This window comes from Myotis lucifugus, unplaced genomic scaffold (assembly GCF_000147115.1).
Source record: "Myotis lucifugus unplaced genomic scaffold, Myoluc2.0 scaffold_279, whole genome shotgun sequence".
NCBI classification, from domain to species: Eukaryota; Metazoa; Chordata; class Mammalia; order Chiroptera; family Vespertilionidae; genus Myotis; species Myotis lucifugus.
Window position 1 is genome coordinate 498078 of NW_005871327.1, and position 26339 is coordinate 524416.

A 26339-nucleotide genomic window follows, 5' to 3' on the forward strand; every position below is an offset into this window, starting at 1 on the left:
CTCTCTTCTCTGTTATTATGGGGCTTTCTGACCAGTCCCCCTGCCACTCTTCCCACAATCCTCTCATCAGGTCATGCTGCTCTTCTGATCAGCTCTCTAAGGGACTCCCACTTCTTTCAGAGCCAGACTGAGGTCCTTAGAGTGGTTTCAAGACCTGCATCATCGGTTCTCATACTCCTCTGCTCTCCCTGCTTCTCTGCTTTAGCACATCTGCTCACAGGCAGCTAAGCAAGCCTCTACCTGAGGGCCCTTGGCTTCCTTTGCAAGATTTCCTTGGCGTCTCTCACTTTCAGTCTACGTGCGTCCTCAGTACAGAAAGTAGGGGGATGGAGAGAAGCTACTAGATTTGAAGTGTGCTTTAGAGGTGAGCAAACAAGTGTTCTCCTCACCTTTTAGTTACGGCAGCCTCCGGTGAAGCGCTTGAGGCTTCGTGGTGACTGGTCAGATACTGGACCCCGAGCCAGGCCGGAGAGTGAACGAGAGCGAGATGGTAACTATACTTTGGTCAGCTTTTTTGTTTTTCTATGGTATTTAAAAATGAGTATTTTCACTTGTTTCCATTGTTTCCACTGTTATAAGTGATGTTGCAGCAAGCATTCTGGTACGTCTCTTAGCACACCTATGCAAGTGGGTCGCAGCTAAATTCCCATAAGTGGGATGGCGGGTCCACTGGATTAGTGTGTTTTAACTTTGATAGTTATCAAGTTACCCACCCAAAAAGCACTCCTTTACATTCCCACTGAAAGTATAAGAATGCTCGTGCCTCATAAAACATCAGGTGTCATCAAACTTCTTAATTTTTGCCTTTCTCTTAGATATAAATGGAATGAGAACCCTCAGTTTCCAACCAGAGAGTTTTATAATAGCACATAAATTTTTTTACCCTTCTCTCGGGTGCCTTTGACAAGTGCGAGAAACTACCTTGGAAGCTTTAAGATGGCACTTTAAAATAGAATTAATTTTAATAAGTGGGTCTTTAGCCAAAATGTTACTCTAATGACTTCTGAAATCTTTCAAGATTAAAGGCATATTTCCCAGTATATTATCTTTTGTATTATCTTATAATACCTAAATATAAAGCTATATAATATAAAGGCAATGAAGTATAAGATAAATTCTATTTTCACAGAAAATTCAAGAACAAATGATTTCCATTTTTAATTATATGATTGTAGAATAGAAATGAATTGTCAGTTTTGATGTCATACTTAATTTGAAAATGCTCAAGAAAACTTGTGTATTCGAGGGAGGAAAAGCAGGGAGGGAAGAGACAAAACACTTCTAGTTTCAGTTAATTTCAAGTATGTAGAATTTGCTTACAGTAAATGATGAAAACAAATTCAGTTTAAGAAAATTTAAGTAAGAGGGCAAACTTTTTTTTTAATCTGAACAGTGTACAATGCACAAGACCTTCCTAGCTGTGCACTCTTAGAACTAAAGAGGTGGGTTGGGTAGGGGTGGGGGGACCCTAAGACTAGGCAAAGATGTAGGAGCTAAGTCCAGTTCTTGAGGAACTCAAACACACATGGAGAGCCACTCATTTAAACTTTAATGTGAAATGTGATGATGGCTCTTGTGGATCTGTGTACATTCATAGAATTTATTTGGGCAATTTGATTTTTTTAAGTTATGTTCATTTTAAGGCCCTCAAATCTGGGTTTTTGCATTAATGAAAAATGCTGACTTATTACTAGTTCATTGATATGACCTGTGTTTCCATAGGAGAGCAAAGTCCCAATGTGTCACTGATGCAGAGAATGTCTGACATGTTATCAAGGTGGTTTGAAGAAGCAAGTGAGGTTGCACAAAGCAATAGAGGACGAGGAAGATCTCGACCCACAGGTGGGTGCTCTTATTAATTACAGTCATCAGAAAGCTGGTAACAACTACTGAGTGGGGTTTATTTTTGCCATCCGATTTCCACCATGTTTTAGATCTACAGTAACGCAAGGTTCTTACTGTTGTGTGAAGCAGGAGAGGGAGAGGGCATTAGGTACAACTGGTCCCTTCAGTTTCCACTAGTTCTAGCCCTTATTTTTTGCTTTTCTCAAAAAAAAAGTAAAAGCAGCTGATAGTCCCCACTTAAGTCCTTTTTTATTAGAGTAGAAATATATAAAACCCTGTAGATAAATAAGTTTTATATAATTGAATACTTTCTGCTTTTGGTTACTTATATAATTGGTTATTAATTACGTTTCTGGTGTTAGCTGACCTGTTTTCATATCTTTGTTCACTACTTCCCAGCTTTGTGGTCTTTGGCAAGTTACTTGTCTCTATCAAAAGTGAGCATATAAAAAGTTAACTCCAAAATATTTTAAATCCCCAAACTAAAGATTTCTATTGAATTTCATCTATAAGTGGATTTTGTTAAATCATGCAGATCAATTAACTTTTAAAAAAATTCCTTGGTCCCTAGCTGGTTTGGCTCAGTGGATAGAACATGGGCCCATGGACTGAAGGGTCCCGGGTTCGATTCCAGTCAAGGGCACATGCCTGGGTTGTGCGCTCGATCCCCAGTAGGGGGCATGCAGGAGGCAGCCAATCAATGATTCTCTCTTATCATTGATGTTTCTATCTTTCTCTTCCTTTCCCTTCCTCTCCAAAATCAATAAAAAAATATTTTTAAAAAATTCCTTGGACTGTGGATTTGCTGAAGAGACGAAATTTCTGCTTAAATTTAAGAAATATTTAAATCATGGTGATTAAAAGAACAAACTTGACATTCTGTGGTAGTTGTATCTTACAAATCATGTAATACTGGTTTGGTGGTGATGAACTCCTTTAGCTTTTTCTTATCCGTGAAGCTCTTTATCTGACCTTCAATTCTGAATGATAGCTTTGCTGAATAAAGTAATCTTGGTTGTAGGTTCTTGCTATTCATCACTTTGAATATTTCTTGCCACTCCCTTCTGGCCTGCATAGTTTCTGTTGAGAAATCAGCTGACAGTTGTATGGGTATTCCCTTGTAGGTAACTGACTGTTTTTCTCTTGCTGCTTTTAAGATTCTCTCTTTGTCTTTTGCCCTTGGCATTTTAATTATGATGTGTCTTGGTGTGGTCCTCTTTGGATTCCTTTTGTTTGGGGTTCTCTGTGCATCCTGGACTTGTAAGTCTATTTCTTTCACCAGGTAGGGGAAGTTTTCTGTCATTATTTCTTCAAATAGGTTTTCAATATCTTGCTCTCTCTCTTCTTCTGGCACCCCTATAATTCGGATGTTGGTACGCTTGAAGTTGTCCCAGAGGCTCTTTACACTATCTTCATATTTTTGGATTCTTTTTCTTTTTGCTTTTCTGGTTGGGTATTTTTTGCTTCTTCGTATTTCAAATCTTTGACTTGATTCTTGGGATCCTCTTGTCTGCTGTTGGATCTCTGTATATTATTCTTTATTTCAGTCAGTGTATGCTTAATTTTTAGTTGGTCTTTTTTCATATCCTCCAGGGTCTCACTAAATTTATCGGCGGTTTCTAGAAAATTCTTGAAAAACCTTAAAAGTGTGGTTTTGAACTCTATATCCAGTAGTTTGCTTTCCTCCATTTTGTCATTTGTGACCTGTTTCTTTGTCTCCGCATTTTTTATGCTTCCCTGTGTTGGTAGAGTGGCTTTGTGTGCTAGGTGTCCTATAGGGCCCAGTGGCTCAGCCTCCCCAGTTACCTGAGGTGGACACTCTTGGTGCACCCCTTTGTGGGCTGTGTGCACAGTCTTGTTGTAGTTAAGCCTTGATTGTTGTAGGTATCACTGGGAGGAATTGACCTCCAGGCCAATTGTCTGTGAGAATCAGCTGTGTCTATGGTGGGAGAACTTTTGTGCTGAAGACACCCTTCTGGGGCAAGACTTGCTTCAGTGGGGCTTTGGTGCTCACTGAGTCTGCCCCCTGAGTGTGTCCCTTATGGATCTGAGGAGTTGTAATCTGGATGGTTCCACTCTGACCACTGGGTACACTGGCTCTTGGATCTAAGGAGGTGCTAATTTAGCCTCTGCCTGAGGCTACCCAGCAGGAGCTATGAAGAGATCTGCAGATTCCCCTTCCTTGTTTGGGGTTTGGAGGTGCCCAGATGAGGCCCAGCTGTGAAGCAATGCAAGCTGCTGTGGGGCCTTGGGCCTTCTCTTGGAAGTTCTGGGTCTGTCTGGCCCAGCTGCAGTTTGTTAGGTAATTTTCAGATTGCAAAGGGCCAGAGCATTCATATGCAAAAGCCTCTGCCACAGCTTGGGTGGGGCGGGGTCTCAGGGAATCAACAGGGCGGAGCAAGCAGCTATGGCTGATCCTCAGCCCTGCCCTAAGAGGCCCCGCGTCTCAGTGTCCCAGTAATCGCTGCAAGCACCTCTAAGAGAAAGCCGCCCTCGAGTTCCGAGTTCTGCCCGCTGCCAGACAGTCCAGTTTCTCCCCGTATGTGTCTGGGTCCCCAGAGACTTCCCAGAACTGGAGTTCAGAGCAATCGGGGGCTTGTGACTCCCTCCCGATTCAAAAAGACAGCCGCGTCCTCAGTTGCCAGCCCTTGCCGCGTGCGCCTCCGTACCTCTGCACTTTACTTCCGCACCTCCTCTGAGTCTCAGTGTGCTGTTCTCTTTCCTTCTAGTTGTAGAATTTCCACTCAGCCAGCCTTCCTGTAGTTCTGGATGATGTCCGTTTTGTCTTTTAGTTGTATTTTTGAAGTTGTTGTGGGAGGCAGCAATTTCTGGTGTTTACCTATGCCGCCATCTTGATTTCTCCTCTGTCCACTCCATTTTTAATAAAATCTAGATTTGAAGCAAAATCAGGAAAATTTTTAATATTTATTGAGTACTAATCATTTCTTTGCAGATAGCAGGAAGCCTAGCACAGCACATAATGGACACTTAAGCCCTTTAAAATCATGCCTTCATCATGTTAGTTTAGTGGTTAAAACATTATGGCTAATGAAATGGGAATGAAGAACTTAATCCTATTCTGGCCTATTTGTTGTTTTACTCTTGCTAATAAAATTTTTATTAAATGTTTTACCAAGGCCATGATGTTATAGAGTGGAAATATCTCAGTATAAATCCATTATTCTATTATCCAGCTATTGCATCGGAATCATTACCTTATTTATTTATTTTTTTAAAAATTTATTATTTTTTTTGGTGCCAAAACCCAGGATCAATATTTATTTATTTTTAATATATTTTTTATTGTTCACAGTATTATATCTCCCATTACCTCCCTTCCACCCCCTATTTTCTCCCCCAGATCTTCACTACCCTATTGCCCATGTCCATGTTTTATGCATATAAGTATGTAAGTTCTTTGGTTTAATTCTTCTCATCTCCCCAACCCCATATCGAGGTATGTCAGTCTGTTCCATACCTCCCTGCCTTGGGTCTTATTTTGTTGGTTAATTCATTTTGTTCATTAGATTCCACAAGGAATCATCACCTTTAAATTTGAGGGACTAGGCATGTTTCTAGGCATCTCACAAGTTATTTAGCTTTGTCTAAATGAAGCTGCCATGTGGATCATTTTCTTAAAAGAATGATAATTTTTAATGAGAATGTGCTATAGATAGATGTTTACCCCTATTGACTAGCCTAGTCAAATGGACCAAACTACCAGTGGGTGTTTTTGATTTCCTGTATATTATATATTTCTGTGTATGTGTGTGTGTGTACATGTGTGTGTGAAGTGCACCTGAACATACCTCTTCTGAGTGGTTGGTTTTGGAAAGCATTTAGTATTCGAACTTGCATTAACATGTGCTTTTTTAAGGTGGGACGAGTCAGTCAGATGTTTCGACTCTTCCTACGGTCCCGTCAGGCACTGGTTTGGAAGCGGGTGACACTGTGATGGAAGTAGACACTTCAGCTGAGCAGTTGCTACAACCTTCCACGTCCTCCATGGTCCACTCCACAGCATCTCCTCCAGGAAGCCCACCTTCTACTTCTCTGCTGTCCTCTCCAGACAGTGAGCACAGGTCGTCTGCCGAGGCGTCTGGACAGCACACACACCATCAGTCTGGTGAGGATGTTACTCTTTAAATAGGCGGTGGGTCGTCTGATGGTTTCTGCTCATGATCATTCTCTAGGGGTTGTTTGGAAAGACACTAAGTCACATTGACTGGTTCCTGCTGGAGCAAATAATCTAAATGACACACAATATGTGAACATATAACCAAAACATGAAATTCAAGTGTGCCTAACCTGCATGAATTGTAATAAGTAGCAGGAATCTTCCATTTACATAAGAGAGTTTTATAAAAATATGGGTACCAGGAGATAGTTTAATGCACCTCTCTTAAAGATTATTTTTATAGGCCATTATAGACCAAAATCTTTCTAAACCTATTTGGTTATAAGTCTGTATTAAAGTAATGGTAAAAATATAGCACTGATTATTATTGTTTCCATTGTATTTATATTTTTTCTTATTTTTTCTCAAATCACGAAGCACTTTTAATAATTCTGTATGGTGCATTTGATGTGGTCTGTTGCCAGCAACATATACAGTGCAATTAACTAAAATAATTATTTCTTCTATATTTACTTAAAAAAGAGTTGTTTAAACAATTGTCTTTTTGGTGCTTGATATTAGGGGAAAAATTAACTTCTAAATTCTGTTAAAATACTATTTCCTCAGTATTATAACTCCTTGTGTTCAATTTATTTTTCCCTCAAACTGTGGCCTGTACTATTTGTAACAGTAATTGTCAGCAGCTATGTCTGTAGTTACTTGGCATCTTAACTGTATACATGTAATTATAATAACCGGTAAGATGTTTTTCCTTGGGTTTTTTCCTCAAGGAACAATTTTACTTGACATATAACCAAAATATTATCACCTGGAGGTGCAGCTGGCAGGCCTAAGCTGAAACTAATAAAATTTCCTAACAGCCTAACTGCCAAGCTGTCACTGTATTCTTGTTCTCTGGAATTGGATGCCAGATCACCAAACATGGGGTGTTTTTAAATTAAGCACTTTTTAAATCAATATTTCCCATTTTTATTAATTCATTTTAGGTTATGGGAATGGAAGCCAGAATCAATTATGTAACTGTTAACACTGTGCTCAATTTATCTATAGTAGTAAGATAAAGCTAAGCTATAAAATTCTCTAATCAACATAGCATTCCAACTTATGGGAAAATAAAATATTTTGGAGAGTTTGGGAACAAAGAACAAAATCAGTTAAAAGTTTGCTTTTCAAAGCAGGTAAAATTGGTAAAAACAAGAATTTTTAAAGCGATAGCATTCTTGGAAATATTCTTCAGTATTGTAATCATTTATAAGTTATCAGGAAAAACTTAACAAGAAGACTCCTTAGGTCACGTTCACATTCCAGTGCATCTCAACTCATTACAGTTATTTCTGAGAAAAGTACTTAGTATAGAGTTATTTTTTTTGTTATAATTATTTAACACATCTTAATACTGCATTTCAAATTGCTAAATTTAATATTAAATACTGCAGTCATGTGACTCATTGAAATAGAAAAACTTTGTTATGATCATGTGATCACTTTGCAGTTTGCCTATATATTTTTCAAAGAAAGTAAGGAAATATTTTTAACTGGTAGATTATTGAAAGAATTTTGGTTGACTACACCATGAAAAATTGGAATATTTTCTGTGTTATCAAGATAGTTTTGCTATTGAGGAAAGTGTTTGATGTTAGATGTAATATCTAAGGATTATGTCTGTAATTGTTTTGACACTAAGCCTTTCATTATCCCAGAGCCCAACATTTTAACAATAAGGACTTAATGTCTTCCTTTGTTTCCTAATCTCTTATGGACTTTTAAGTCCAGAACTAAGGTTTGTGATGGTGGGATTTGTCCATGGAGTGGGTGGGAGTGTCATCTTCAAGCCATGATTTCTCTTACTGTCCTGCATAGAAATAAAGAAAATGAAAAGTGTGCTTCTTGCCTTGCTGCAGATACCTCTTTCTATAAATGTTTATTCTCTTCCTTCATGTCCCTTGCATTTCCTGTCACTTTTGCTGGGGTGAAGGAAAGGGACATTGAGAATGTGAAAACTTGCCTGGCAAAATTCCTTCTCCAATTGAACCTAATTATTTGCTCTCTCTTAGACTGAGCTGAGTTCCTGAGTGATAGTGAGGAAGGCCATGACCACACATGTTAGTGTGTGCTCCACACTGTCAGGGTAGTCCTTAGACACTGTGCTTATTCTACACCTTCCTATCTCTCAGACTTTTCACCGCCCCCCCCCCCTTTCCCTCATCCCACCCCCAGCTGACCACCTTCCTGCATCAGCACAACCATTGATGTGATGGGAGAAGTGTGTCTGCTCCTATGAAAGGGCACTCCCGTTCCTTCCCAGCACCTCCAGGACTTTGCTCTCTCTCCTGCATCATTATTGCCTTTTCTCCTGAATTGTTCCTTTTGGCCTCAAGCATGCTCTGTTATTATCCACTGTCTTTAAAATTCTCTTAATTATCCCGATTCCCCTCCAGCCTTATAACTTTGCTTCTTTTAAATCAGTCTTCAAAAGAATCGCTCACACATATTATTTCTATTTTCTTACCATCTTCCATTTATTTATCCACTAATTCCAATCTTCCTTTCAGCCCCCTTTTCCACAGAAACCTTTGTCGGAGTCACCAGTGACTTCCATTTTGACAAATTTAAAGTCTACTTCTCTGTTAGTACGTTACTCAAACTTTTGACCCAGTTGCATTTAAGTCTGCTGCTCCTTTCTTTCTTGAAACTTTCCTTTCTTGGCCTTTTGACACCACTTTTGCCTCTGTACCCAGACTACCAACTCTCGGTGGTTTTCAGTGATCACTGCTGATGTTTCTTCTTCTGTAGAACCCCATAGTCCGGCTCATTTTCGCTATCGGTGATCTATCCCTGGGCGACTATGTCAGTTCCCATAGCTTTTAATATTTCTTTAAGTTGATGAGCCCTAGACTCTTACGTGCAGTGGCTTATGGGACACTGCTTTCTGACTGTCTTTGGACATCTTTAGTTTAATGTGTCCAGACTAAAACTTAATTTAGCCTCCCACCCTTCGAGTCCCCTAATCTATTCCATCTTGGTTGTTTTATATCTTAGTAAATTATAATACCACTGCCCATTTGCTTGTTTTAACAGCCTATGACTTGTTCCTGATTGTTCACTTTCCCTCGTGACCCAGGCCCAGTCCACCATCAAGTCCCATTGGTTCTACTTCTTTCCCTCTCACCACCTTTCTTGTCTGCTGATTGCTCTCCCTGCAGCTGTTCTTGCTCCCTTATTTATTCTCTAGGCAGCAGCCTTATATTTTTAAAGTTTTTTAAAATGTTAACTCAGATTATATAACTTAGCTGTTTAAAATCCCTCAAAGAGACCTGGCCTGTGTGGTTCAGTTGTTAGAGAATCAGCCTGCACACCGAAGGGTCACAGGTTTGATTCCTGGTCAAGGGCAGGTACCTGGGTTGCAGGTTTGCTCCCGCCCCCGGTTAGGGTGTGTGAGGAGGCAACCAATCGACGTGTCCCTCTCACACCGATATTTCTTTCTCTCTCCCTTTCATTCTCTCTAAAAAGCAATGGAAAAAATATCCTCAGGTGAGAATTAACAAAAAGCAAACAAAAAAACACACAAAAAATAACCCTCAAAGATTTCTAATTGCAATAGGAACTACAACTACAAAAGAAGGAAATCAGACTCCTTACTGTGGACTTGCAGGAACTGACTTGGCCTGGCCCTTGCCTCCCGCTCCAGCTTTCTCTCACACCACTTCCTCAGTCCCTGATGGTCCTGCGCTCTAGCTGTCCTGGTTTCCTTTCAGTTTCCCAAATGTGCCACTTTCTTTCTGATTCTGAGCCTCTGTACTTAGAGTTGGAGAACAGTAAGTACCCGAGCTGAGAAGCTCTTCCCCTGACTTAATCATAGAGTCAACCCCTTGTTTCTTGGGTCTCAGCTCAAATGTCTCCCAAGGGAGGTCTTTCATAACTCCCCTACCTAGATTTATCTTTTTTTCCTACCTCCCTAAAAGTTTATTCTCCCTTATAAATAGCTCTGCTTATTTCCTGAAAAGTTCTTAAAAATTCTGTAATTTTCTTGCTCATTTTTGATTGATATATGACTTATTGTCTCTTACTAGAATATATTCTCATAAAGACAGAGAGACATTATCTATCTTGTTCTATGTAAGCCTCCCCCTCAAAAAATAGTCATTCTCTAAAGGTACTGTTAAGATTGTTATCTTTAAGCTAGTATAGCTATACTAGTGACCCGGTACACGGATTTGTGCACATTGAAAGGAAATTAATTAGAAGGTGGCCCGTGGGGCCGGACTGGGTGAGACAGGCCAGACATGCCCTGGAGCCAACCTCCCACGGTCCCTCCGAGGCATCTGCAGAGTGAGCAGGGGTCCCTCCAGCAGGTAGGGTCCCTTGGCCTGGCCTGTGGGGATTGGGCCGAAACAGGCTCTCCAACATCCCCTGAGGGGTCCCGGAGTGCGAGAGGGCACTCTGCAAAGTTGCTGTCGTGCAGGGTGTGGAACGCAAATGCGAGTGTGCAGTAAACCAGATTCGGGGCTGACAGTGCCCCACAACAACATAGCCCACGGCCAAAGGTGGAATCACGCAGCCCCATGAGGAATCGGACTCCCTCCTCTCTGGTTTCAGGGTGCGTCACCCTAGAACCACCGCTGCCAAGTCACTGCAGCTCGGCAGCTCTGCGTTGAGCGTCTGCCCTCCTGGTGGTCAGTGCATATCATAGTGACCGGTTGGACTGTCGGACACTTACCATATTAGCCTTTCATATATTTATAGATAGGGTATACTTAGCTCTATTTTAGTCTGTATAGTTTCAGCCCACTCCATTCATTCTGGATGTTTCCCATAGGCTCCCCAGTGTGATGTCATCTAGGGGAGATGCTGTGAATGGGTATCCAGTCATTCATCATTTTTGGATCCACTGTTTGCCCTCAACTATTCAGAACATATAAGACTACATTATTTCCTACTTTGTTCAAAAATATTTTAAGGTAATTTACAGAAATACTTTTTTAAATCATTTTTATAAATGATAGAATTAGGACAAACAGAAATATAAGTAGGAAAAAACAAAATGAAGCCATGAGTGAGGTGAACATACCAAATGCATTACCAAGGAAGAGTGTATCTAGGGCAGCGGTTCTCAACCTGTGGGTTGCGACCCCTTTGGGGGTCGAACGACCCTTTCACAGGGGTCGCCTAAGACCATTGGAAAACACATATAATTACATATTGTTTTGGTGATTAACCACTATGCTTTAATTATGTTTAATTTGTAACAATGAAAATACATCCTGCATATCAGATATTTACATTACGATTCATAACACTAGCAAAATTACAGTTATGAAGTAGCAACGAAAATAATTTTATGGTTGGGGGTCACCACAACATGAGGAACTGTATTAAAGGGCCGCGGCATTAGGAAGGTTGAGAACCACTGATCTAGGGGACCCGAGTAGACCATGATTAATTAGGAAAATTAGGAAAACAAATATACTCAAGTGTAATTTGAAATCAGCTGGTAGTACTTTTTGTTTGACTTCTTTACTCTTTGTATACTTGAATTTTATTTCAAGTAGTCAGACCATTTGAAACCATATTCTATATACATAACTCAGAATTTAATCAGACATTTTGATTCTTATATTACATGTGGTCTTTTCTTGACTATTTAACAAAAGACTGATTATATGATTAGTTAAAAACCAGAAAGGTCTGAATATGAGTTGAAACTATTAGGTTAAAATGAAATCTCCACAGTTTTATGTATTTCAAGGTAATTATAAGGTTTTTCTTCTTTTCTTGGTAATGCCAATCAGATATCACTTTTAGTCATTTCTAAACTAAGCCTGAAAATGTCTTCATTTTGTGTGTTATTTGCAATTTTTTCCCATGATAATGAGGGAGTGGTACATGAGGCCATCATTCCAGCATATTACAGCTTTGTTCCTTTTGTTTTATTTTAATCTAAATCACAGAATATGATTAGAAAAGGTGGTTTTGGATTGGATGGGTATCTCAGTACATACAAAATTCAGTTTGGGAGGCTCCCTTTGAGAAAGGAGTCACAGCAAGGATCCCTGTTTTGAATTAAATGGATCACTTAGACCAGGAGGATTTCATTTTGTTAGGATAGTATATGATATAGACTATGTGTGGATTCCTGCTTGTTTACAAACAACTGTGACTACTCAGATTTACAAATCTATTTAGGTCTATCCAGAATCATTATAGCTGAATTGAGCTCTGTAGAAAAAATGTCTGGGGAGATAAGAACTCTATTATCAGAGCAAACATTTTAAAGCCCAAACATCCAGATTTCAGTTTACTTAAAGGGGATCGGGGTCTACTCAGACAAGGTAAGGCCATTTATAGATTATAAACAAGTGGAAATGTTAGGTTAACAGCCACTTTGGGGAAACTAAAGAAGAGGCTAGAGGAACTTGGAAGCCGTAAGTAAAGGAGTGACCAGTTCTAGGAGAAAGAATGCACAAGGACCACCTGGACAAAACACACATTGAGAGCAGGCAGAGAAAGCACCATGGAGTCAGATATAAACATAGCCCAGTGTCCACGACCAAAGACCCTGTGTATTGGAGAAGCAGGACATGAGGTTAGAACCAAGCCGGCCTTTGTTCTCCTGTCTCAGTGGGAATTAAGGCATTAAGGAGACTAGCCTGGAGTCTTTGAGAAGAACACAAGAATAGAGAGTTAGTAGTTTTAGAGATGGAAGTACAAATTTTCCTTTAGCATTTCCTGACACATTGTTGAGGGTTTTTTGTTTCTTATTATTTTTTAATTCAACCCAAAGGTATTCATTTTAATCACTTTCTATTTTGGCTTATCTTAGCAAAACTAATTCTAAGCATTTATTTGCATTATAAATTATATATGTTTGTGTGTGCATTTTTACAAGGGTGTAATATGTGTGTATTTTACCTGCCTTTAATATGTCAAACCCACTAGCAGAACTATTTGTATGTGTGGTTGAAATTTTTAATTTATTATTTGCTTTTCCTAGTTAGCTATGTGTTGACTTCTTTTTCTAGGCTCATTTTTTTTAACCCAAGGGGGAAAGAGCCACCATACAACCAGCTTTAAAAGCAGGCAAACAAATTCTTCTTTCTAGAGCACTGGAAGCATTGGCTAAATCTTGATTTTCCAGGTTAGAAAACATCACTGCTTGCTCCTAGGGCTGCTGTTTTTTTGCTGCATCACCCAGTGGTCTAGGATGGAGACTCTTATATTCCCACAAAACATTTGGCAGTACAAGAGAGAGGGTTGGAAACAACCATGAAATTGGGTGAATTTTTTGGTGATTTTTTTCTGTTTTCATAGCAAAATTTGACAGATATAATCTCACTTCTTATGGCAATTTCTTTTGAAGTATAAAAAGATAGACTTTATGGCTTTATAATGATGCTCTATTTTATATTGTAAAAAGCATTGTTATTATGCTGACAGTCAATCCTATATAATAAAACCCTAATATGCAAATTGACGGAACAGCAGAATGACCGGTGGAACAACTGGTCGCTATGATGCGCACTGACCACTAGGGGGTAGACGCTCAGGAGCTGCCCCCTGGTGGTCAGTACACTCTCACAGGGAGAGTGCCGCTCAGCCAGAAGCCGAACTCACCTCTGGCAAGCGCAGTGATTGTGGTGGGATCCTTTCCTGCCTCCACGGCAGCGCTAAGGAACAGTGAGCCGAGCGGTAAGGAACAGCGAGCAGGCAGGTGGTAAGGACCAAGGAGTCCTGGACTGTGAGAGGGATGTCTGACTGCCATCTTAGGCCCAGGGGGATCGGGCCTAAGCCGGCAGCCAGACATTACCCGAGGGGTCCCGGACAGTGAGAGGGCACAGGCCGGGCTGAGGGACCCCTACCCTCTACCTCCAGTGCACGAATTTCAGGCACTGGCCTCTAGTAAGGTATATGTGTCTACCTAAAAGGAAAGCACTATCTATTGAGCATACAGTTCATTTCTCAATGAATACTATCTTCCTCTATACTGCAGAATTCTCTAGGAAGAACTAGCAGTGAGAGACTATGATGGTACTTGAATGGCTTGTGAAATAGCTGCCAATTGGCTAATTGAATAAAACTCTCATACATAGATGACATAGATGACATAGTAATGAGAGGTTAGTATCTCTGGCATAATGAATTCCCAAAGTAATACACCAGTGTTTGCAGCCTCATAATGTATGTACAAGAGGCTGAAAGCTATTTGGCAATTTATATAATTTGCAGCCAGTGTCACAAGAACTTGTGTGTGCTCCCACCATCAAATCTTCAACTATTGACTCTTACCCGTGTGCCCCGCCGGCCCTTTGGTTCTGGTGGGTGAAGTTTTATGCACCTGTCCAATACCAGTTCCTCCTCTTCTCAGGGCAGCCCGTCCCCTTTGGTGGACTCAAGGGTATCCTTCCTGTGTTTGCCACTTCTTTCCATGCATCATCTTTCTTTCTGCTCCCAATTCAGCATTGTCCGTTAGCATACAAACATAGGGATTATCTACCAAACTAACACAAACCATTCTCCTGCTTTGTTTCCCATTAGCAAGACTTGGAGACTTGGAGTGTATGTGCCTTTTTAAAAAAAAAAGTATTTTTATTGCTTTCAGAAAGGAAGGGAGAGATAGAAACATCAGTGATGAGAGAGAATCATTGATCAGCTGCTTCCTGCATGCCCCCCACTGGAGACCGAGCCTGTAATCCGGGCATGTACCCTGACTGAGCTCCTGGCTCATAGGTCAACCACTGAGCTACACCTGCCAGGCATATGTGCCTTGATTCTACATCATCACCTCCTCTTTGTCTTGTCTTTGTCTTGAACCTGTTCCAGTAGGTTTGATCCCTGTGATTTCACTGAAACACCTCTAGTCAAGTGATTTCAAAGTGCAAAATCCAATGGGAAGTTCTCAGTATCTTTTTTATTGTATCAGCACTTTGACACAACTGCTTACTCCAAACTCCTAACACATTCCATCACTCAGCCTACAGAAGTCCCTCACTCAGTTCCCTGTGCTCCTTGCGGGCTTCTCTTTCTCTCTCCTCCTCTTAAACACTGGAGTGTCCCAGAGTTCATTTCGTAGACTTCTCTATCATCACTTACTCTCTAGTCACATCACCAGTGACATCCAGATAACTTGGGGAATTCTAGACTGTCATATTCAGTCCCTACTCAGCTTCTCCACTTGGATATGTCATTTCTTTTCTTTCTTCTAATACCGCTTGCTCCTTCTCTGTTCTTCAGTGTTGCAATAAATGGCATTCTCTTTTTCCTGTTACCTAGGCCATCAGCAAAACTGTGCTTCGATTGCCTGTAAGGTAATCCCACATCCCAATGCACTCTCCTGCAAGCATTTGCACTTGCTGTTCCCTCCACTGGGAGTGCCCTTCCTCCACACAGTGCGTCCTTGAGGTCTTTGTTCAAAAACCACCTTGTGAGAGAAGCCCTTCCTCATGACCAAACACAAAACAACCCTGCCACTGTCTGTCCCCCATTCCTTGTCCTGCTCAATCATCGCATTATCCCACAGACATATACAGACACATACATGTGTGCTATATACGTGTGTGTTCAGTGATGTCTGTTTTCTTCTCAGAACATAAACTCCACATGCATAGAGACTATTTTGTTCACCATTTCATTTAACTCCAGAGCCTAAAGCAGTGCTTCACACATAGTAGGCACTCAGTATCTGCAGAATTTTGTGTACCATTTTTTTTAAATCTATGACCAAGTCTTCAGAGAAAGTTTAAGAAAATGTTAAAGATTATGTACATATATTTGAGCATTAAAAAAGAAAAAGCAAGTGACAATTCTAACATAAAAAGAAATATTTTAGCTGAAAAATATGGAATTTTCACTTTTTAAAGAGCTCGCCACTAATACATTCCAAGAATTGTTTCCAAATGTCTAACTTTTTCATCATTTTAATTGGATTTTAATTATTATTTGAATAAAATTAGTAGCATTTGTATATAGATTAGATGAGATAACTGATACTTTTTAGTTTTTCATTTCTTAATATCATTTTGTTGTAAAAAGAAATGAAATTAGTGAGGAGTGAGGAAAGGAATGTTTGTTTTAAAATGTTTTAACCTGGAGGACTTTATTTTCATTCTGTTTAATTAAATATTCTTAGAGAACTATATGTATCTAAATCATCAAGTTAAACAGAAGCATTAGGGTTTATAAGAGTGTATACTTTATCTCATAATGACTGGTAATTTCTTTTTATATGAGTAATTTGTTTTTAGTATTCCTCCATGATACATGTATTTAATTTATATCCTTCTCTCTTGTATAATCAGATTACTATTTTCTTGTATAATCTAATGTATAATCAGATTCTTGCTATTTTCTATCTTTTCACCTTTCTTTTCCTATCTGTGTCAGAATTTTTAAGGGGGCCTGAGATAGCTTTGCTCCGTAAGCGGCTGTACCAACTGAGGCTTAAGAAGGCTGAGCAGCAGAGGCAGCAGGAGCTGGCTGCGCCTTCCACTTCCGGTCAGGCTTCCCATGAGGGCCCCGCCCAAGACCCTCATGCTGCAGGTTATTAGCATACAGTGTCCTTAAGTAGCTGGTGGAGTTGGTGTTTAACACTGCTACTGTGTAGTAAGACGCTTCCCTGCCCCTTGGAAACAAAAGCTGATGCGCTTGCAGCTTCTCCTCTTTCTTGCCTAGGGTGGTGGTGGTCATCCCATAGCTAGAGAGACACATTGGCAGCAGTATTTGCCAGAAGGGAATATAAAATAATGCATTGTTTTATTTATATTTGGAGAGGGGCTATATTTTTTGCTTTTATAGTCAATGAACTACTTTCTAATAATTATCTATTGAATTTTGAGCCTCCATTGATATTTCTATTGAAATTTCCTATACCTTTAAATGGTATCTATGTTTATGACTCCTAGCTGCTCCTTTTTTTTTTTTTTTGCTTTAAAAGTTAACCAGTATTCCTATTCCCATATAAATGTAGTTATGCTGGATTTTAGAATTATAGTATTGTTTGGCCATACTAGCATACTGACTCAGTCATCCCCTTCTGTAATTATTTGAACATTTTCAATATCTACTGACTTATCTCTTCTACACATAATCAGCTTTCTGATATGTAGGACAGCAGATGTACTCCACAGTTTTATGTTCCTGTTCTGATGCTCTAAAACTCTGAGATAGTAATTATCTGTACCTCTCTTTTTCTTGGAGTATTTTACTGGCCCAGTTCTTTTATGGCAAGAAAGCTTTTGGTGCTCAGTAAGCATTTGTTGAGAGAATTGATGAAAGATAGAGCATAAAATAATTTGTCAACTCTTTCCAGATGGATCACAGGTACTGCATATCCTATATTATAGGTATTGTCTTAGATTCCATAAATCTCTGCTTAGGAACTAAAGTGTGTCTGCATTCTCATACTAAGAGATTATTATACTTTAGTTTACTACCATAAGGGTTGGTGAGTTTGGGCATTAATTGCTTTGAGAACTCTGCTTTAATTACTTGGAGTTAATTTGCGTATTGGTAGAATTGGACAACTTTTACTCTGTTTATTTGTTCCAGTAAGCACTCTGATAACAGAAGCACATTATATAATGGCATGGTGGAATAAAACAGATTTAAATAACTGTAATATAGGTGTGCTGTTTGGAACAAATTCTGGACCTGATTTTTGATGCAGTCACACAAAGATGTCTCTGATTTGTTTTGTTTTTACTATAGAGGAATCTTTTCCTATACTTGAAACTAACAAAAAAATTTGATTAGGTTACAATCATGGCATTTAATAAAACATTTGCTATGACTTTGTGCTTGTATAAGACTTTAGCTAAATTATTTCAGAAGTAAAAAATAGGCAACATAGAAACCAACAAGAAGACAAAATGTCTGTGTGTGTGTGTGTGTCTGGAAAATACGGAAACTTAAGTGAGTTTGAGTGTAAAACAAAGCTGTCTACATTAGCAGGAAAGGAATTTGTTTTGTTTTTTTTGTTGTTTTTTAATATATTTTATTGATTTTCTACAGAGAGGAAGGGTGAGGGACAGAGAGCTAGAAACATCGATGAGAGAGAAACATAGATCAGCTGCCTCCTGCATACCCCCTATTGGGGATGTGCCTGCCACCAAGGTACATGCCCTTCACCGGAATCGAACCTGGGACCCTTGAGTCCTCAGGCTGACGCTCTATCCACTGAGCCAAACCGGTTAGGGCAGCAGGAAAGCAATTTGAATGGAAGTAGGTTCTTTTTCGAATCAGAAAACTTTAGGGTGGTTATATAGTCTCTGTGAAATTAGATGGTATGTTCCCAACTCTTAAGTATCATTTTTAGTAAATAGTATCTAGTTTGGTAACCAGTATATTTGTGGGAATTTTAAGAAGCTGAAGCTGAGTAGATACCTTTTCAGTTATGAAGTTCAAAAACGTGTTATCTTTTCTTTGTTATTAAACAAAGTACTTGGGCCCCGAGGCTGACCACATGCACAGTATCAGAGACCCTTGGTGTTGCCACTCCAGGTGTGCCGCTCCCCTCACTTAAAGGTGGGGTCTTCATCTATTTCAAATGCTTTTGACATAGCATTTGTCTACTCTGCACATGCCCTGGGCTCCTCAACAGTGCTCTTTCCACATGTCACAGGAATACTGTTTGGTAATTACAAGAACCATTAAACTATGGGTTGTCATTTATTTCACAGGACAACTAATAAAATCTATATATTTTATTCAGTTATTAAATTCTGATATGAGGGGGGAAATACAAAATTCTTTATTATAGAACACATAAATTATAGAAATAAAGAATAGGAATGAAATTTATGAAACGGAGATAGGTTTTATTTGAAAAACTATTATTAAAACATTTTGTTATACTTAGTGATTAAATACAATTTTTTGTATGTATATTATGGGCATTAAGTAGTCCATTCCTTCACGCTAGATGTTACTACTAAATACTTCTATCAGTAGAGAAAGTATCTAGATTTTAACTTATTAACAATAAGCAATATGCAATTCTCATATATAAAATCTGTATTTTCTCATTATACCTTGATATATTTAGAGTATCAGTGAGGGATAAAACTGTCAGTAAATGATATTTCTATTGTCTTCTCACCTATTTAAATCTTACCGCTATAAGATACTCAAAGGAGACATTAATATAATATGGAAACCAAACAATTTTCACAACTGTAGAATTTCTGAATTATTACATTGTCTAGCAAACAGTTTATTCTCTTTTTAAAATATAGGACTGATGAGAATCTTTTGTGAAGGGCTAAGTGTAAGATGAATCTACAGTACCTAATTTCTATAGGAGAGTGGGATTAAATCACTTGGTAGAAATAATCTACGTTTTAATGGGATGGGGCCTCACGCTAGTTAATGATAATCCCAGATAGAATATATTTATTTAGTTGCCAGTATTTCTTGGCAAGTAAAAACTAAAACATCATTCGAAGGCACCAAATGGTATCACCTTCAGTTTCAAAATTGCTGTTTAAAATGAGCTCTGGAAGATAGATGTTAAAAGATGTTTAAACAGTGATTTTTCTCTCTCTCTTTTTTTTCTTTTCAACTGTGAACCCTTGTACCAGTCTCATATAGAAGTTCTAAGACAAAATATACAAGTGACCCCGTTGTGATTTCAGCATAAAGGAAGATAAGGAAGGTTACTCACCTGTTTGCCCCTCATGCCTCCCCCAAGTCACTGCTGCTCCCTGAAGTGCATTTTGAAATCACTACTCTTAAAGAATTTTGACACCTATAAATGACAAGTCTACATGGCTAATTTTCAAACATTTTATTTTTCAGTCAGGATATATTTTTACTTTATTTAGTGTTTTAAAAACAGCATTTTTCCTACACTTTTTGGAAATACACCATAACTCATTTCTAGCCTTTCAGTGATTTTTTTTTAATCATACAGAAATGAATTTTCCTTCATAAGATTACTGCCTGAGTATTAGACTTGGCTGAGATCTTGTCCCTGGCTCTGTGACTAGATGACCTTGGGCAGGTCATTTGGCTGCTTTATGCCTCAGTTTCCCAATTATTGCTGTATTTAGATAGTGTGACTGGCCATAATTTACAGAGATAGCATAAGGATGGGTTAGATAGTATAAAAAAGCTTTTATACTCCTAACTAGAATAGTATACATAATAATGTACTATCCTAATCATAGTATGTTTCACTTACTACCTCAAACATGCTTTTATCAGGGCCCCATAAGGCTGATAGCATCTGGGGTTTTGAATGAGCTGTATGTATATTTCTCAGACGAATGCCGCAAACAGCTATGGCAAAGGCCTTCAGCATATGGCTGATTTTAAACCCAGCTCTTTTTTTCCATTTCAGGTCCCCTGAAGTCATGGGTTGCTGGCTCCTGCTCAGAGTGACAGCACCCTGTGGAGTCTGCTGGTACTGGCCCGACCACCACAGAGCCCCACTGGAGCAGGGAGCCAGCCTAGAGAGGGTCAGGTAGGAACTGTTTTTTCACTTTATGGCACGGTTTTGCTGACTGGAAAAACGTAATTTTTATACCCCCCCAAAGGGTATAGAACATTGGTGATTATTTTCAAAAAAAGCTTTTCAAAACTGAGCCATATTGGAAAAAATCAGCACTTACCCATCCTGGGCAAACAGGCTCTTTCCAACACCAGATCCCCAGTGTCCGTGATCACAGTCTCGTGTGGCGCTTCTCAGGTGGATGCACTCCATCCACGTTTTAGTGTTTATAGCATAGGCCACAGTAAATTTGATATAATATTGACCTAGCCCTGCAAGCACTCCATAACGACCTTGAATGAGAATCCAAGCAAAGCAGTGATGATTTTCCTAGAACTTTACATATGAGGCTATGCTCCATAGTTTTCAGAACAGCTTCCTGTCATCAGTTTTCATTTAATACTATGTTTCTGAAACACAGGCAAGTGATAATACCATGAATTAACCCTTTTCTGTGAGCTACCTAAGTAGTTTACGTGGATTATCTCATTAAACCTTCCAAGAATAGTGTGTGGTAGCTACCATGTCCATTTTACAGATGGGGAAACTGAGACTTAGAGGAGTTAAATAACTTGCCCAGCATTACAGTACTACTGAGGAGAAAAGCCAGATTTGAACCCAGGGAGCCTGGCTGGCTGAAGAGTCCCTGTTATTTACCTGTCAGACTTAAGTTCATTATTTTTTTTCTATAGTTGAGAAGATTCTGACGTCAAAGGGCTAAAGAACTTTCTCAAGACCAAAGCACAAACTTTTCAGAAACATATAGTAATTGGCATGAGACACCTTGAGTTATTATTGAATGAGCTTTTGCTTAAAGTTTATCTTGACCTTAAAAATAATAATATCATTCTAGTCTAGACCCTTCCAATAAGCTGACAGGCCATATTGTGCTTTGTAGTAAATTACTGCTGCATCATATGGTTAGATAATTATTTTGTGATGGTGCCTTTCAGAAGGTGTCGCACAGAGAGATGGAGTAGAGTACGGAAACTAAAGCAAGCAGCATTGAGCTAATAAGTGGATTTTTGAAATATAAGCTATTCTGATGGTTATTGAGTTATTTTTTAGAAATATTTCTAAGTAGAAGTCATGAGTATGGTATTTATGAATACCTAGTGGTATCAAATGTTTACATGATATGCAAATGATCCTTCCAAAAACAGCTGCAGGGCACTAGGATTACAAATAGAAGGGAAGCAATGGACAAGAAGGATTGCTTATTAAATGCTGGTCTTCAAGATGGGAGGAACAACAAAAGCTCCCTGAATATACGCAATATCCATGGCAGACTGGGAGACCAAAAGGAAGCCCTTTTAGTTTAATAGTATCTGTCTTAACATAAACTTTGTTCATATTCTAAATCCTTTTAACAGTTTGAAAATATACAATTTTATGGAAATGACAGCATTCTAGATCCTTTATCAAAGTTTTTTTTTTTTAGAAATTTATTCCTTCCTAAATTTTATTTTAATAATTAAATAAGACACACTTCATAACATTTGTACGTTCTATGAGTTTATGGAAAAATTAAAGATTTGTAAAAAGATTGCTTGGAGAGTTTATAAGGATCTTCATCATGAAATGAGAGCACAATAAAATGTATACTGAATCCAAAGGGATGAAAAATATTTCATAGGAGACATTCTAGGAGGATTTTCCAATATTTATTTCACTGACTCTCATTTTTATTATGTTTTTCTTCAAAGAATATAATTTTGTTTTTCTGTAAAAATCAACTTATTTGTTCTTCAAAAACAACATAGGATTGTATCCAACTCTGCAATGAATAAATGAGAAGCAGTCTTGTAAAGGAGAGGAAAGCATGAAGAGTTAGGGAACTGATTGAAGTTCTGTCATTCCTACTTCCTTTTGTGTGTGTGTGGTACAGATTTGTTGAACAGAATGTTCTGATGAAGAGGTGATAAGTAAGGATAAGTAAAGCTGTTATTCAAATGGTGGCCATGCTCTGTCAAAATCTAGCAATACAAAAACGTATGAGCAAACCGATTATGTCAGAAGGTGGACAATTTAAAGTTGATACAAGTGGTCCTAGCAGCAGGATTCAGACTTTTAAATGTACAGATAGTCAAGTGATATAAAGTTGCTGAGAATCCAGGATATATTGGAAAACTCTGCTATCATGTTAAGGACACTCTTAACTCAGAAGATCTACTTTAGGGGGCATCAGATGCCATCATGAACGGGAATTGATCAGCCACAATGCTAGATCTTTGTTTTTTTAACAGAACTTGCTAAGTACTAGAGCTCAAGAGATTAGAAACTGGGAACCATTCTCACATTTAGGGGAAAGCTGTTCTTATTATCCATATTTTTCCTTTTCCTGTAGCTCCCCTGGAACACTGGAACCCAAGCCAGGAATAGTAGCCACCTCCCACTATTCCCCAGGTTACCAGGTCCCCAGGATGGCCAGGAGGAAAGGAGAAGCTTAGGCCTAAAATTGTTGTGACTTGTTCTATGTCACAGAGCTCATTATCAGAATCAGAATAGAATAAAAAATGACTAACTCCAGACGACTGCTCTTCCCATTTTATCATGCTGCCTCCCCTCTATACCAGTGTTTTTCAAACAGTAGAGCTCATTTATAAAGTAAATTCTTCCATAGAAACTCAATGTATCAAAGAAAAAAATAAAATGTTCTTTTTGGAGCCAAAGTGAACAGCATGAAGCCAGACCATTAAGCCGCCTTCTTGCCTGTCTTTCTTTCCCCACCAGGCACCCAAAGAAGCCTGATTTTACAGAGTACAGATGTACTATGCACAATACATCCCATAGTTTTAAAGTTACCTATTTCTGTATTGGTAATGCCCTCACTGAATATTTCTTTCATAAACATTTTCTTGTCTAACATCTTCACTTGAGCTTCCTTTTCAGCTCAGGGTATAACAAACAACATCTAGCAAAGTGTAGTGAGCACCTCATTTCATGCTTGAATCCTCCAATCCAGAATAAACTCACTTTAAGGAGCTGGCAAAGGGGTTAAGAAGGTCAAGAAGTCTACTGTTTAGTGGAAGAGTTAGCCATTTCTGTTTTATCTCCCTTGCCCCTTCTGCCTGCGCTGAGTGAATTTGATTAAAGGTATATGCATGAAAGTAGAAGGGTACTTTCTCAGCTCATTCTCAGAGTTGCTACCTGCTTGCCTGGAATAACATATCCTAAGCACATGCCCTGCTTACTCACTGCCTGGGGAACACACCGCAGTCTTACTTCTGTCCCCACCCTGGTCATTTGTTTCTTAAGCTTAGATATGATCATGACCTTGCTGTGCAGTTGTCTGCTGCTTACTTTTAAGTGGAAATCTCATTTTTGTTTCAGATTCTCCTTCTTCTGTGGTTAACAAACAGCTCGGATCCATGTCACTTGACGAGCAACAGGGTGCGTGCAACAGGAGATGTGCTATGCCCGCCATCCATAGTTCTATTGCAGTGCATAGGCCAACCTCTCTCCTTTTCCAGAGTGTTCCATTTCCATTACGGTTTAAGAGTCAGTATTTGTGGGCTAAATTGCCCTAGGTGGTACTGTGCAAGGGGCCTTCTTGACCTATACAAATTATGTTCTATGTAAACTATGTTAATTTCTACCTTTGGCCCTTTATGCCAAATTGAATTCTCTTCCTATACCAGTACTATAATGGATATAAAGTATATCCATTTTTTATTCTAGGTATCTATCATAAAATTGTGTAGAACTGTGGATGTGAGGTTAGCATATTACCTAGTGGGTAATTTAGAAAAGGTTATTTAAACATGGTAGTGCTCTATATTACTACATTGCTATAGTCATGATACTTGGCTTTATGTCTCACTTTTCTGGTGGGTAAGCTCTGGATAGCTGTAACTGTAAGGAATACAGTTTTGAGTTACAGTCCTGAGGCTCCAAAGCCACAGTCAGAAAGGAAAGGACTTCTACCTCCTGCCTGCACTTTGGAAGCAGGAGAGGTGCAGAGTCAGCCTCAGAGCCTGGAGCAGAGCCTGATGAGATAGTCGTTACAAACATTTTTCAAAAAGACATAAAAAACTGAGCTCGAAAGCCGTAAGCTTACTTGGCTCAGTGTTTCCATATGCAGGATGCCTCACTCATAAGCAGTATTGGGAAAGTGAAATATTGCTGAAGAACCTATTTGATGGGAAATCTAATTTTAATTATCTCCTTGGAGAAATATTCAGAAACTAATTTTAAAGCAAATTGGAAAACTCCCGTACTTCTAATCTTAAATTATTGTTTATACAAGTAGGTTTTATGCTACAGCTTCTTCTGTTCTGATTTTTATTTTTAAAAAAATATCTTTTTATTGATTTCAGAGAGGAAGGGGAGAGAGAGAGAGAGAGAGAGAGAGAGAGAGAGAGAGAGAGAGAAACATCGATGAGAGAGAATTATTAATTGGGGATCAAGCCCAAACCTGTGGGCATGTTCCCTGACCAGGAATCGAATCTTGACCTCCTGGGTCATAGATCGACTCTCAAACACTGAGCCATGCTGGCCGCGCAGTTTTTCAGTTCTTGAGAATGAATAAATGAATTGGTAAATTAATTTAAAAACTAAGAAATTAAGCATACTTTAACTTTATATATTTATTGTACTGGTATTAACAATGAAGAATAATTACTTTGAGGTTAAATACAATTATAGTAGCATTACATTTTATATTTTACTACTGTTTAAAACTGCTCTCTAATCAAGTAATTTTTTTGGTAAGTATATCTGAATGTGAAGAGTATGTTACTACCAGAGAGTTTGTAGCCAGCTTCATAGTCTATAAAATCACATGGAATAATTTCCATGGAATTATATTAAATATCATATTCAATTTAAGTTGGTACTTAATTTACATATGATATGGGATATGATGGAAAGAGACAAAGGACAATGCTCAGATTTTTGCATCAATGACAATGCCATTTACTTTGGTAGACTGTTTTGGAGGCAGAAATCAAGAGGTTTCGGGGGTTGTTGACAATGTATGTCTTTTGGTCAAACAAGTAGAGGTGTTGTATGAAATGTCAGATATTGAGTAGGTCTGCCAGAAGCTGTACCCCTGATAGACAATCATCAGTGCAACTTTGTAGTAAGTCCTCTGAGCAGAAATGTGCCAATGATGGACAGTCGAGCCAAGTAATTAAATCTTGGGCCTTTAAATGCCTTTTACATCCTTTAAAGTACTGTGACTTCCACATCCCAGGCTTATACTACCTGCAGATAACTTTTGCTGTAAGAGTTAAGCTTCCCCCCACTGTCTTTCTCACCTGGACTAATGCAGGTGACCCTCAGGCTACAGTCTGTTCTCTCCCAACAGCCAGAATGGACTTGTAAAAAGGTAAATCTAATCACGTCATTCATCTGCCTCACACTTTGTAATTGGTTCCTATGTCCTTCAAAGCAACCTGAGTCCTTACAGAGCCCCTACATGACCTGGCCCTTGTCTCCCCAGCCTTATCTTAGGTTACTCTTCCTCACCCGATAAGCTCTTGCCAAATAAGCTGCTTTCAGTGCTTCTTTCCCTCTCAGATTCCTTCTTTCCCCCTCTACCAAAAATGCGTTCCCTTCAGCCACTTAGCAAAACACACTTAGATAGCACTTTCTCAAAACTGACAGGACCGTCCGTTCTCCCCTTTCTCTTTGATCTATTTTTCTTCATTGCATTTGTCAACATTTGTAATCACACACTTTAGGGATTGTTTCATGCTTCTGCATGTTCTGTAAATGTTGTTTTATTCATAATATACTCAGTGTGTAGCACCACATCTGTTACACATTCACAATGAGTTATTTATTAGATGAGTGAATACATGAATTAATTCTTTAAGCAGTGAACTGCTATAGAAATTATTTCAGCTTGGGAGAAACATGACCAGATTC

General features: G+C 38.9%; 1 protein-coding gene across 7 annotated transcripts in view; it reads left to right on the top strand.

Moving 5' to 3' along the window:
- DCAF6 (DDB1 and CUL4 associated factor 6) overlaps nucleotides 1-26339 on the top strand; it is an 82143-nt gene that overhangs the window by 25939 nt on the left and 29865 nt on the right. For 3 of the 7 annotated variants that reach the window (XM_023763249.1, XM_023763250.1, XM_023763254.1), the window contains 5 exons: nucleotides 397-490; nucleotides 1723-1842; nucleotides 5723-5971; nucleotides 16361-16516; nucleotides 23799-23858. In XM_023763249.1, coding sequence (XP_023619017.1) covers nucleotides 397-490; nucleotides 1723-1842; nucleotides 5723-5971; nucleotides 16361-16516; nucleotides 23799-23858 — 679 coding nt within the window. The remainder of the gene's footprint in view (nucleotides 1-396; nucleotides 491-1722; nucleotides 1843-5722; nucleotides 5972-16360; nucleotides 16517-23798; nucleotides 23859-26339) is intronic. The other 4 variants (XM_023763251.1, XM_023763252.1, XR_002831856.1 and 1 more) reach the window with 2 other exon arrangements.